The 14390-nt window shown below is 39.6% G+C and overlaps 1 protein-coding gene across 7 annotated transcripts in view; it reads left to right on the forward strand.

Moving 5' to 3' along the window:
• LOC147111119 (serine/threonine-protein kinase WNK2-like) overlaps nt 1–10420 on the forward strand; it is a 204809-nt gene extending 194389 nt beyond the window's left edge. For 5 of the 7 annotated variants that reach the window (XM_086001680.1, XM_086001682.1, XM_086001685.1 and 2 more), the window contains 3 exons: nt 7041–7082; nt 7416–7687; nt 8378–10420. In XM_086001680.1, coding sequence (XP_085857806.1) covers nt 7041–7082; nt 7416–7687; nt 8378–8731 — 668 coding nt within the window. In that variant the 3' untranslated portion in view covers nt 8732–10420. The remainder of the gene's footprint in view (nt 1–7040; nt 7083–7415; nt 7688–8377) is intronic. The other 2 variants (XM_086001683.1, XM_086001686.1) reach the window with 1 other exon arrangement.
• Nucleotides 10421–14390: the final 3970 nt, after the last annotated feature.

Raw genomic sequence — 14390 nt, forward strand, 5'->3', positions numbered from 1 at the left:
ACTTGCCACTTGTCAGCCCAAGTCTGAATGTTGTCCAGGTCTTGCTGCATATGGACACGGACTGCATCAGTATCTGACGAGTCTCGAATGGTGCTGAACAGTGTGCAATCATCAGCGAACATCCCCACTTCTGACCTTATGATGGAGGGAAGGTCATTGATGAAACAGCTGAAGATGGTTGGGCCTAGGACACTGCCCTGAGGAACTCCTGCAGTGATGTCATGTGATTGCGATGAATGACCTCCAACAACCACAGCCAACTTCCTTTGTGCTAGGTATGATTCCAACCAATGGAGAGTTTTCCCCATGATTCCCATTGATTTCAGTTTTGCTAGGGCTCCTTGATGCCACACTCGATCAAATGCTGCCTTGATGTCAAGGGCAGTCACTCTCACCTCACTTCTCGAGTTCAGCTCTTTTGTCCATGTTTGGACCAAGGCTGTAATGAGGTCAGGAGCTGAGTGGCCCTGGCGGAACCCAAACTGGGCGTCAGTGAGCAGGTTATTGCTGAGTAAGTGCCGCTTGATAGCACTGTCGACCAATGTGTGCTTGACATGAGACATGAAGCTCTGTTTACAAGAAATATCAAATATGCCTTACATGCAAGATTTTCATTCAAATATGTTAATTATCCGCATCATAATAGCTTCAAGAACATGAAATATGTATTGAGAAAAAGTAATTTATCCCTTCTGCCCATTCCTTCCAATAGACAATTAAAGATTGCCATAATGTGTTTCTTCTTAACAGATGCTTTTGAGGTACACCCAGTACTTTATTAGCTATATTTATTAAAGCATCACATTGACTGTATATTTAGTGTATGAATACCCAATTATTTCCCCATCTCCATCTTTGTCAATGGGCACTAATCCATTGCACAACCCTTTCATATTTCCTGTACCAGTGTGTGTTAAATTTATCCACACACAATCTATTTGTATTTCCTTAGTCTATCCATTCAATTACATAAGAAATAGGAGCAGAAGTAGGCCATTTGGCCCCTCGAGCCTGCTCTGCCATTTAATGAGATCATGGCTGATATGATCTTGGGCTCAGCTCCATTTCCCTGCCTGCTCCCCATAACCCATCACTGCCTTATTGTTCAAAAATCTGTCTATCTCCACCTTAAATATATTCAATGACCCAGCTTCCACAGCTCTCTGGGGCAGAGAATTTTAGATTTACAACCCTCTGAGAAGAAATTCCTCCTCATCTCAGTTTTAAATGGGCAACCCCTTATTCTGAAACTATGTTCCCCCCCCCCCCCCTAGTTCTAGATTTCCCCCATGAGGGGAAACATCTTCTCTGCATCTACCTTGTCGAGCCCCCTCAGTATCTTATGTTTCAATAAGATCACCTCTCGGTCTTGTAAACTCCAATGAATATAGGCTCAACCTTTCTTAATAAGTCAACCCCTTCATCTCCGGAATCAACCTCGTGAACCTTCTCTGAACTGCCTCCAATGCAAGTATATCCCTCCTTAAATAAGGAGACCAAAACTGTCTGCAGTACTCCAGTTGTGGTCTCGCCAATATCCTGTACAGTTGCAGCAGGACTTCCCTGCTTTTATACTCCAGCCCCCTTGCAATAAAGGCCATCATTCCATTTGCCTTCCTGATTACTTGCTGTACCTGCATGCTAACTTTGTGTTTCATGCACAAGGAACCCCAGGTCCCTCTGTACTGCAGCATTTTGTAATCTCTTTCCATTTAAATAATTTGCTTTTTTCTTTTTCTTACCTAACCTCACACTTTCCCACATTATACTCCATCTGCCAAATGTTTTCCCACTCACTTAGCCTGTCTATATCCCTTTGCAGATTCTTTGTGTCCTCTTCACAACTTGCTTTCCCACCTATCTTTGTATCATCAGCAAATTTGGCTACATTACACTCGGTCCCTTCATCCAAGTCATTAATATAGATTGTAAATAGTTGAGGCCCCAGCACTGATCCCTGTGGCACCCCACTAGTTACCGTTTGCCAACCGGAAAATTACCCATTTATCCCGACTCTGTTTTCTGTTCGTTAGCCAATCCTCTATCCATGCTAATATATTGCCCCCAACCCCGTGAGCTCTTATCTTGTGCAGTAACCTTTTATGTGGCACCTTATCGAATGCCTTCTGGAAATCCAAATTGGTCCAGATCTTTCTGGATGATATCAATCTCCTTTATCCTTGTCATGTGGTTACAAAGTTTGTTAGCAAATTCTGTAATTTTACAAAAAGTGGTCACTTCCATGTGTTTATTCAGTGCCAACAACATGGAATCCAAAGCAACTCCTATAGATATCCACAGACTACTGCTCCTTTTCCCCATTACCCCTCTCCTAGCTGGAGTTTTTTTCCTCCCTTGTGTTCATCACTATGGTTACAATAAGGGTTTTCTCCCGACCTGTGTTCACAGTGAAATGTGGTTTTCATAGGTGGACCTAAATCACCTATGATCTGAAATTTTCACTTTTAAGAATATTGTGAATGGGAATAGTGCATCATTAGATAAAGAATGACCCTTTTTCCATGATAATGCATACTGGGAGTTCGCAAGGATTGCTCACCATGTCCTGTCCGCTCCAAATGCACCATGTCTTCAAACCACATAATTCAGGCTAAAACTAGTAACCAATTTTATATACAAGTGTTACAATTGCACAGAAGCAAAAGAAATAAAGCTGATAATTGACAATATAATGCTTAACAGCTCAATACTTTAAATGGCCTCAGAAATAAGTGTTTAAAAAAATTGAGTCCTTTTCATCTTTTAACTTGAAAATTGTGATCGACGTAAGAAACGTATGTTTCTTAACCCCCGAGTCCTATGTCAACATTGCAAGGGAACTGGAGATAATTGGTGGCACTTACACTTCTTATACTATACCTAGCAGGTTGACTGTACCCCAACTAAAGTGGATTTTATCCGCTGGACAAGAAATAGTGTTATTAATCAATTTTATCATTTAGACAGATTTCAGACTTCCAATCTTCTATGGGTTGATATGCTTTCAACAACTGATTTATATATCCTATAGTTTGGCAGTCCTCAAACCAATGTGAGGCTGCAAGCTTTAACATCTGCAAACCATAATAGAAACTTGTTTATAGGTAATTGACAACACTATAGGAAACTTCCCACACCCCAAAGCTTAAAACAATCTCTAGACAGATTGTGTATTGTCTCACTTCCCCACAGAAAAGTAAAATAACTCTTCAGAAGACAGCTAACAGAGTTAATTTTAATTTCCCCACATGTTGGCCTATTTAAAATTGCATACAACAGCAACAAGAACTTGTATTTATATAGCGCCTTTGATACAGTAAAACATCCCATGACATATTACAGGAGAATTATAAAACAAAATTTGACACCGAGCCACATGAGATACTAGGGCAAATGACGAGATAGATTTTAAGGAGCATCTTAAAGGAGGAAAGAGAGGTTGAGAGAGAGAATTCTAGAGTCTAGGGCCTTGGTAGCTAAAGGCACGGCCACCAATGCTTGAGTGATTAAAAATCAGAATGTTCGAGGGCAGAGTTAGAGGAGCGCAGATATCTCGGAGGGTTGTGGGGCTGGAGGAAATTAGAAGCGGAGGGATTTTAAAACCAGGATGAGAATTTTGAAATCAAGGCGCTGCTTAACTGGGAGCCAATGTAGGTCAGCAAATATAGGGGTGATGGGTGAATGGGACTTGGTATGAGTTAAGACACGGGCAGCAGAGTTTTGAATGGCCTCAAGTTTACGGAGGGTAGATCGTGGGAGGCCAGCCAGGAGTGTGATGGAATAGTCAAGTCTAGAGGTAACAAAGGCATGGGTGAGGATTTCAGCAGATGAGCTGAGGCGGGGTGGAGTTGGGCGATGTTAGAGAGGTGGAAATAGACGGTCTTAGTGATGGCGCAGATATGTGGTCGGAAGCTCATCTCGGGGTCAAATATGACACCAAGATTCCGAACAGTCTGGTTCAGCCTCAGACAGATACTGGAGAAAGGAATGGAGTCGGTGTCTAGGGAACGGAGATTGTGGCGGGGACCGAAGACAATGGCTTCAGTCTTCCCAATATTTAATTGGAGGAAATTTCTGCTCATCCAGTACTGGATGTCAGACAGGCAATCTGACAATTTAGAGATGGTGGAGGGGTCGAGAGAAGTGGCGGTGAGGTAGAGCTGGGTGTCATCAACGTACATGTGGAAACTGATGCTGTGTTTTCGAATGATGTTGCCGAGGGGCAGCATGTGGATGAGAAATAGGGGGTCAAGGGTAGATACAAAGCAAACATTTTAAAATGTAATGCAGTTACCCACCTTTTCGTGTCAACCTAGTTTTCACTTACTAATTTACCTGGAAATATGAGCTCCTTGTTTAAAAAATCTGGTGTGCTGAACTTCACCAGATCCCTTATAAAAATCTGTGTGAATTAAATTGCCTTGGTGGTTTTATCCATTGATTTGGTCACCACCACACAATTCCAGTAATTTATTAGCCATTGCCATTCATATTGTAACTGCTGACTGCTGGTTATAACATTTCTGTTCTTCAGATGAACATTGATCGCATCCTGCAAAATGCTGCCAACACTTTTATTAGTCAGATTTAAACCCAATTTGTGTTAAGAATACAAACAAGTAAGTTCAGTGAAGCTAGCATAAAGAGGCAATGGAGGACACAATATGAATGTGCAACCAAAGGAAAATTCAAATAAAAATTAAAATGAGAGAGATTCCGGAGTGATGTCCCCAGCAGCCACCATTACTGCTCATCTCATCTTTGCTTGGAACTCAGGCTGAAGTAGAATTGGAATCATTTTGAAATGTGTGATGTCACCTATTCAAACTTTTTCTAGAAAAGAAAAGACTGAGGGGTGACCTGATGGAGGTCTTTAAGATTATGAAAGGATTTGATAGGGTAGACGTAGAGATGTTTCCACTTACGGGGGAGACCAGTGCTAGGAGCCATAAATATAAGGTAGTCACTAATGAATCCAGTAGGGAATTCAGGAGAAACTTCTTTACCCAGAGTGTGGTTAGAATGTGGAACTCGCTACAACAAGGAGTAGTTGAGGCAACGAGCATAGATCCATTTAAGGGGAAGCTATATAAATACATGAAGGAGAAAGGAATAGAAGGATCTGTTGATGGGGTTCGAAGAAGGGTGGGAGGAGGCTCGTGTGGAGCATAATCACCAGCATGGACCTGTTGAGCCGAATGGCCTGTTTCTGTGCTGTTAATACTTTGTAATGTACCTGTTACTCGTGCACTTTGGCGGTCAAGTTTGGACAATTTGTCTAATTCTTTTTGAGCAGTGTGGCTTCAGTTGGCTGAGTGAATGTCTTGGATTTCACACTGTAGAGATTGTTTTTCACTGATGTGACTATATGGCGAACAGGAAAGTGTTTTGCTGCTGTATGGAAATCGGTGTTCCATCGTCTTCAGATAACATTTCACATTGTGAAGCAAGCCATAATGTGACGACATAATTTTCCTCCAAGTTTATATTATTTATGCAAGGGTCCTGCAGTTTTATCTTTCCACTTGTTTTTCATTTGTGTACACCAAGGTGTGTGATATCAGCACTGAGAACTATTGATACCCTTTTGTCTTGGCACCTGCTGTCAGCATTGAGCGCTACTTGACAAGACTGCACAACCAGGTAGAGAGCAAAGCTCTCTATACCCACTCCAGCAATGTGCTATGTCATAAAAGTCGTGCCAGTGCATTTCCCACCCAGTTGAGCTCAGGGCCTGAAGTGAAACTATTATTTAATGGTAAAGTTGGGGGGAGGGTGCAGCTGGACTCTGACTCAAAATCATTTCACAAAAGAAGTCTTCCAGGCAGCAAAGGAAACTTTCATTGGCCTGAGCTGGGTTCAGACCCAGGTATGAACGGTGAAAGAAGTAATCCAGTTCTTCATCAGGTCCCCCCCCTGCCTTTTCTGTTATGATATTTTATCTTGTTTTAAATCAGCAGTATTTCTTTGCCACCGTAACATGTTTTGTTATATTGAACCCATGTGAGAGGGAAAAAAATGAACATTTTCAGAGGGAGGAGGGGAGGAGGCTATAATAGAAAAAAAAATCCCCATAATTTAGCTATTTGTATTATTAATTTGAATGAAGGCAGCTTGGTGACTGAATTTCAGAGTAGTGGTTATAACTTAAATCCTCAGCATTTGTGTGTCGTACAAATTTAGTTGAAGTTTTAAAGGTTGCAAGCAATGTGTTGCGCTTTTCGTCCATTGATATATAATGGCCACAGACCTGCAGAACAATGTATCTTTATAAGAATAACGAGTGTTAGAGTTTACGTGCAGCCAGACCAATTGGATTATTCTTGATTCTGACAGCATAAATTAGCTGCTATCGTTTGTGGCATTTTATCTACTCCCCATTCCCTGTCTAATTAGTTAGCATTATTTTTCCACTCTGCTGGGAAATAACAATCATTTTGTTTTAATTTGGGAAATGTTGCTTATTTTAATGTAATATATTTTTGAAATTAATGATTTCCTGCATAATACATTTATAAATTAATTTCAAGGCTGTGTTCTTAAAAAATTATAGAATTTCAGTTTTAGAAAAAAATGTCTTTTTCTAAGATACAACATGTAACTTTATATGACAAACATTCATTTGGAAAGAAAATGTTAAAACCTTTTTTTTCCCCCAACAATACTAAAATGCCACGTTTAATACCTTTTGTTAATGGGGGAGAAAAGAGGAGGGAACATCTCATTATGTAACATGTACAAATTTTTAACACATCCTACTATCAAAAGAAAAAGAAAACCTGATCATCACGCGTCTCTCTTCCAGAGGTCACAGATGTGAACTACCTGTATACTGGTGTGGCTGCACAATGACTTTTATTAGATTTTTTTTTAATGGGCAGCAGGATTAGCCTGTTAATTTCTTAACATTTGAACCACTGATTTCTTAAAAAATGATCAAATTAATGGCTTTGTACTGCATCAGCAGAGCTTTTCCATCAGAGTTGTTGTAAATATTTTAAGGCCTAACTGTGTTTGTCTTGTATCATTTTACTTTGTAGGGTCTACCCTGAAACGGCTATGTCTAGGCAAAGATCGCAGTAGTAACTATCCAATTTTCTTTCTCTGTATTATACTGTACATAGCATGAGCTGTATAATTTTTGAATAGAAATTAACTGCTTCTGTAATTACCATGGAGCTTGTATACTTTTTAGGTTAGGTGACACATCACTGGTGAATGGTTTTGCTTTACTAGCAATACAAATGCATGTGCCTCTGGTTATGTTTGTTTATGTACTGTGGATTTGTTATTTAATTTTTATTAACATTTTGATTTCTTGTTTTAGTGGCTGAATATTTATTTGCAGTTGCATTTTTTTTTTAATGAACAGGTTAAAATGCTTCCCTGCAACAATCAATACTTTTTATTTTCAGGGTCTTCAAGTAGCAGTAGTACAAATCACTCAGTGCAGCAGATCCAGCCCCAGCACCAGCCCCAGCACCAACATCAGACTCCTCAACAGCAAACTCAAACCAACAACAGTAACAACAAGAAGGGAACTTTTACAGACGACCTGCACAAGCTTGTAGATGATTGGACTAAGGAAACAGTCGGAGCTGCACAGTTCAAGCCTTCTTTAAACCAATTAAAGCAGAACCAACATAGATTCGATATGGAAACCAGGCAAAAACCGTCCCAACCTGATGTGAGTGATAAGGGACTTGTGCCTTGAACTCGTGCTGTGTGATGACATTAAATATTTTAACACGTTCGCCTGAAATTTCAGACATAAGACACCAAAATAGACAAGCATTTTATTTAAACTTAATACACTTGTTACTACGGTAATATTGTACAACACAATTTTACGGCATTAATTCTGAGAAACCATTGAACGTATTTGTCGACGCCATAGTATGTTGGAGGTTACTTACTCCCTTATTTACATTCTCTCCTTTAGGTTCCCAACACCACACGTAATTCAATTGCTCAGATTGTGGGTAGACAACCTCCAGATCATGCAATGCCTAGTCTTTATAGGTTCTTTCCTTATTTGCACAATTAGCAAAACGGTTGTAATAGTAAAACATAGGAGCAGTTGCCAGAGTAATTAAGAACATACATCTCAGAACAGTGTTTTGGATCCAATGCTGTTTAACAGTGGACTTGAAGCTGCATTGTGGCGAGCAACTGGGACATAACAAACAAATCTATTAATTTTATTTTCCCCTTATGTTTGACAAGTTTTTTTTTTTAGGAAGGATTTCCAAAATGTGGTTACACAAGTGTATTATTTCAGACCTCATTTCAGAAAGCTGTTCCATACATTATCTGCATTGTACCATCATGCCTGTTTATCAACCAGATTTATAAAACATTGTTCTCTTCATTTTAGGGAATAGCTGCACCAGGGATGACGAGAAAGTTCTCTGCTCCAGCGACAAGCCCTAAGTCAGCTGCTTTAGCACCAGGAAAATCAACAGTACCAGCAGGAATGTCAGCTACTCCTATCCCTGGTACAGTACCTGCTTACATGCTGCCTCTGTGTCAGTATGGTGGCGTGATCCCAGCACCGCTATATGGTGTACAATGGCCAGGTGTCTCAGGTCCAACTTCACAGCCTGGGGTATTAAATACTCAAGGAATATCCTCATTTCCATCTCTTAACAAAGGAGGCTTACAGATGTTTCCAGTACCACTCCAAAAACCTATTATAAACCCATCTGGGTCCAACATGAGGACTACCTAGCTTTATTGTGAAGAATCTGAGATAATAAGGGCATAGGGGAAAACATTTTTGAGAACAGTTTCATTTAACTGCTTTCTTTATAAAGACAAAATTAAATATACTTGATTGTAGCTGAATACAATTGGCAGCCAGAGTGGGCTTGCTAGTGCACATAGCCATACATTGCAATGAGCAATCACTGTGAAATATTTTCACAAAGCATTGCTGAAAGCTAGATAGTTCTTGGGTGATAGTTGCATTTGTCTTGCAATTCAGACACTTTATATTTTGCTTTGTACATTTAACACTAGTAACCTTAAACTAAGTTTAACTTACTTGAATGGATATTGAGAAATTTAATAACCCTGCAGGAGTACAGTGCCTTGAATTATGCTTTTCAGTCTTTGCTGGAAAGAAATATTTAGAAGGTTTTTATTTAAGTTTCTGCTGTGGTCTGTTGGACATGTTTTAATTTAGTTATGAAAGGCCTGAAGGTTTACAAGATGTCTGTTACTGGTAATTTAGTTACATGCACATGAACAATGAATATTTATATCTGTTGCTTTACTGTTTGTCACATGAAAGTAACTAAATTAATGCTGCTAGAATTGTCTCCCTTTACCCAGGGGCTTAATATCACATGCATACAAAATGATTTAGCTGCTGTTCAATCCACTTGCTTCTGTAGGGATAACTCAAGAGTAATTCTGATTCTAAATTTGTTTAGGAGAAAAATAAAAATGTGACCTTTTATCTGCTACGTTTAAATATCTGCACATAAGTTCACCCAGGTTGTGGTATTGTTTTAGAGAAGCATTGAACTTTGTTTGAATTGCTGATATACCAACCGACAGTATTAACACTACACAGCAATCTGTCATGTCTTTCATATTATCTTTTGCTTTTCAAATATATGAACACTTTTTATTTATGTATACTTAACCATGAACGGATTTGGCTGAAATGAATATTTATCAGAAAGTTTGTTTGTAACTGGGGTAGCACTGGGTGACTTTTGTCTGTTTAGTTAAACTGTAACTTATCCAGCATATAGGTTGCATTATTTTTGAACATAATCTGTGTTGGCATGGGGGAACAAATCTTACTGTTGTATTGTTGAGCCTCGTGCAGAACTTGAATAGATAAAACACCAAGTGGAACACTTTGGGGGCAGAAAGGCAGCTGAGAGGTAAGCAAGGTAGATACGATGCTTTACAAAGTCAGCCTTGAAGGTATACTGCTCTGATTTCTTTCCTGCAATATTTTATACTACACGCTGAAAGGCAGAGATGTCTTGTGCTGCCGAGCTGTGAAGAATTGTATTGTTACTGTACTTCTGATTGTTACTGTCTAAATTATTTTTGTTTTGTTTATACCCTTTAATATTCCATCAATTCAGTTAGAATTGGAATTTTATAGAACATTGTGCAGAGTCTTCTGCCTTGGCAAAATACTTCCCGTAGTAAGAGATTTCTGTTCTCTGTTATTTGTATCTTGCATTTATTTGTTTATATTTATGTCTGTATGCTTCATGAGCAAAAATGGAAAATCTAACCTAAAATCAGACATCTAATGCTTGCACTACGAACAATTGGATTGCTTTGCCTGTTAAATAGTCGACTTTTTTGTTTTACTGACATGGTCAGTGGCACTCAAATCACAGAGATTGTAACTGTTTAAAGATATAAATAAAACATATTTTGTGCTTGACTTTGTATACTCAATTGTAACTTTTTTGGATGTTATTGTATATTATCCAATTTAATAATTTTCAACATCGAGGTAATGGAAGCCGAGCCCTATTATTTTTTATTTGCTTTATTTGAATTGTTCTTGGGATGTGGCTGATGATGGCAAGGCAGTTTTTAGTTCCCATCCCTAGTTGCCCTAAAGGTAATGAGTCAACCCCGCAGTTTGGGTCCCCAGTCACATGTAGGTCAGACTGAGTAGGGGTTCCCTTCCCTGACCCACGAGTGAATCAGTTGGATGTTTCCAACAATCCAGCAGTTTTCAAGGTCATTTTCTGGTACCATTCCACAAATTACCAGATTTATTTAATTAAATTTCACAACTTGCCATGGTGGGATTTGAACTCACGACCACTGGGTTGCTAGACCAGTACCATAACTATTGCACTACTGTACCCTAACCTATTATACTTCAAACATTTTAACATTTCTGTTTTATATCCTTTTATATGACTTTAAGATAAAAATGTGTATTAAAGTTGACTGAGATTAAGGAAAAAAATCTTCAACTAAATAGCACCTTATCATGTCCTTGGATGTTCCAAAGCACTTCACATACAATGAATTAGTCAACTTCATTATGTGGTAAACATTGTAGCTAATTTGTACACAGCAGGATCCCACAACAGCAAATGGGCTGAATGAATAGTTGGTCTCTTTTTGATGGTATTGCTTGAGGGGGAAATATTGGCCAGGGCATCTGAAGAGCACGCTGCTCTTCAAATATTACTGTGGAATCTTTTAAATCCATCTGAACAGGCTGATAAAGCTTCAATTTAATGTCTGATCTGAGGGATGGCAACTCCAACAATGTGGCACTTCCTCAGGACTATATTGAATTATCTGCCTAGACTATGTGTGAAGAACTGGATGGTGCATGAATCTTCAAACTACTGACTTAGAGGTGAGAGTGCCACTAATTGAGCTAAACTAAAGAGTTCTTTTGTCCTTGTCAGAGAAAGAAATTACACAATCTATCCAGGTATAATCTCAATGTCGATGTTTGTATTCATAAGTCAATTCCATTGGAATTTACCTTATACATGGAAACTTGCAGACATCTATTGGACACTGAGATTGTGCATGGAGCTAAACTGTCTACTTAAGAGATGGTTGGCTGTTTAAGATGTAAGGTAGATGTCCAAAGCAAACAAAAACACGAGAAGGGAAGACTGTTCATACTCTAATTGAATGGTAGAATTGACTATTAACATGTTTGCCTGCCGAGTGGGAAGTGATTCTTTGTTCTTGTGTGTTGTAATTGGACTCGGAAGAATTGCATAAGAGATGTAGGCTCCCTCTTTGCCTACCTGTTTCCATATTGTGGCAGCTGGAGGGGCTCTGTGGAGATGAACACCTGCATTATATTCATCAGATACTCCATTAAAAGATTCTAGACTCGTTTAGTTTCAGGGCAGTCAAAGTTATCTTGTAATGCTGCTTTATTCTTTTGCTTCTGTATAATTGAATTAGATTTTCTGAGTGCACTAGTGGTACAGGAAGGAGAGGGTCATAAAATTTCAAAAGTAGGCCTTCTTACCTACACCAGAGTTGTGCAACCACACTCTGCTGAGATAATTGGAGGCTCTTGCTGCCTTTAAGCCTTCACGAACCAGTAAATTAAGTTTGCATTTATCTACCTGGAATTTTACATAAATGTGGCTTAATTGCTGAAGGCATGAATAAATCAGACAGAATTTCAAATTCAATTGGCCTTCATGAATGAGTTTCTTAGAAATATGTTTAGGTCAGTTGTTAATGAGTGTGTGATGACCGTGACGGTAGATTTTTTTTTTTTTTGCTGGGGGCCTGCATTTAATTTGGTGTATTGCTTTATTTTGCATTTTTTCAATTTTTGGGTTTATTTTAATTGTTTCTTTTCACTATCTAGCAATGAAGTGAATTCATGTCTATTTACATAGTATTTACAGCACAGAATCAGGCCATTTGGCTCAACAGGTCAACGCCATTGTTTATGCTCCACACGAGCCTTCTCCCACCCTTCTTCTGACCCTATCAACATATCCTTCTATTCCTTTCTCCCTCGTGTGTTTATCTAGCTTCCCCTTAAATGCATCTATGCTGGTCGCCTCTACTACGCCTTGTGGTTCCACATTCTTACTACTCTCTAGGTAAAGAAGTTTCTCCTGAATTCCCCATTGGATTTATCTTATATTTATGGCCCCTAGTTCTGGTCTCCCCTGCAAGTGGAAACATCTCTACGTCTACCCTATCAAACCCTTTAATAATCTTAAAGATCTTTATCAGGTCACCTCATAGTCCTCTCTTATCTATAGAAAAGAGCCCCAGCCTGTTCATTCTTTCCTGACCGGTATAACCTCTCCGTTCTGCTATCATTTTAGTAAATCTTTTTTGCACCACCTTCAGTGCCCCATATCTTTTTTATAGTATGGAGACCAGAACTGTTTATAGTGCTCCAAGTGTGGTGTAACCATGGTTCTGTACAAGTTTAACATCTCTGCTTTTCAATTCTATCCCTCCAGAAATGGACCCCCATGCTTTGTTTGCTTTTTTTTTTATGGCCTTATTAACCTGCGTTACTACTTTTAGTGATTTGTGTATCTGGTCCTCTACCCCATTTAGACACTTATTTTCCACTGAGTATTTAAGCATCTTGAACAGATGGGCATTCCTGTGGGAATTATTCTTAGTGAAGGTCTAAAGGAATGTGCAGAGGCAGGACTGTCTGCAGCTGAAGTTGTTTGTACCAAGCGACCACTATCCATAAAGGTCGGTCAGTAGATTGCGCCAGACTTGTCTGAGGATATCTGCCTTAAATGTCTACATTTAGCTAGATAAACTGTTTCAGAGCTTTGCTTTGTCTCCTGCAGTCCAACCTGCAAATTTCATCTAGTATGGGAACAGCACTTTCCACAAATGACATGATCACTTTTTCCAATGGGAATCAGCCGGCAGCAGAAATGGATTTGCATTTCTCAGGATGACCAAGTTTCTAAGAGTGCAGGGAACCCATGGGTCCATACAGGCACCAATGCTGCGGCTATTATGAATATTCATATAATGGGTTACGGTTGTGTATGCCCATCCGTACCATTTTGTTCAGGTGAATGCCAAGTACCATAGCATCAGCCACTATGCACTTATCCTATTGTTCCAGGGAATATCTACAGAAGACCTTGAACTCTTTCCCTCTACTCCTCTGATACCTTCTCCTCCCTTGAACAGTTTACTGTATTCTACCCCCCTCGGCTCTCCTTTAAAATCTTTATTGTTTACCATCCGCCAAGCCCCACCATCATCGGCCCCCTTGCCCTCTCCTCTGAATTCATTGTCCGACTGTCCTCAATAAACCTTTCCCTCCAAATATCCCTCATCACCACATTCCCCTTACTCCCCTTCCAAATCCACTTCTTTCTGCATCTGCCCTGGGGGAAAAACTTTCTCCAAACTCACTTACAACTGTACTTTCAAACTCTCAACTGCCTAGCCTTTGGCCTTCCATTCACCACAATAATCTGCAGCCTTTGATTTGCTCAATCACTTTCTCGCTTCCACCATTGATGCCCTTAAAAAAAAAAAAAAAAAAACCTATATTCTCTTCCATTTTGATCATTCATCCTGAAATTATCCCCACTTTTGCTCACACAAGCCCACGGGGTGCAATTTGAGTGTAACTGCTGCACAATTGGTTCAGTCATCCCGGATCTTGAACAGATGGGCATTCCTGTGGGAATTTGTCTTATCAGAGGTCCAAAGGAATGTGCAGAGGCAGAACTGCCTGCAGCTGAGGTCATTTGCACTAAGCGACCACTATCCAGAAAGGTCGGTCCACATCAAGTGCTATTGGGCCACACACTCCTCTGCAAGTACTGCCCACTACTCCAGGATCATTCTGGAGAGAAAAGATGATGCCCAGCTTCCGTTTTCTACTACCAACTATCTCCCTAAAC

The sequence above is a fragment of the Somniosus microcephalus genome, chromosome 11 (genome assembly GCF_052327205.1).
Source record: "Somniosus microcephalus isolate GS21.2 chromosome 11, FLI_Smic_1.0, whole genome shotgun sequence".
In the NCBI taxonomy this organism is placed as follows: Eukaryota; Metazoa; Chordata; class Chondrichthyes; order Squaliformes; family Somniosidae; genus Somniosus; species Somniosus microcephalus.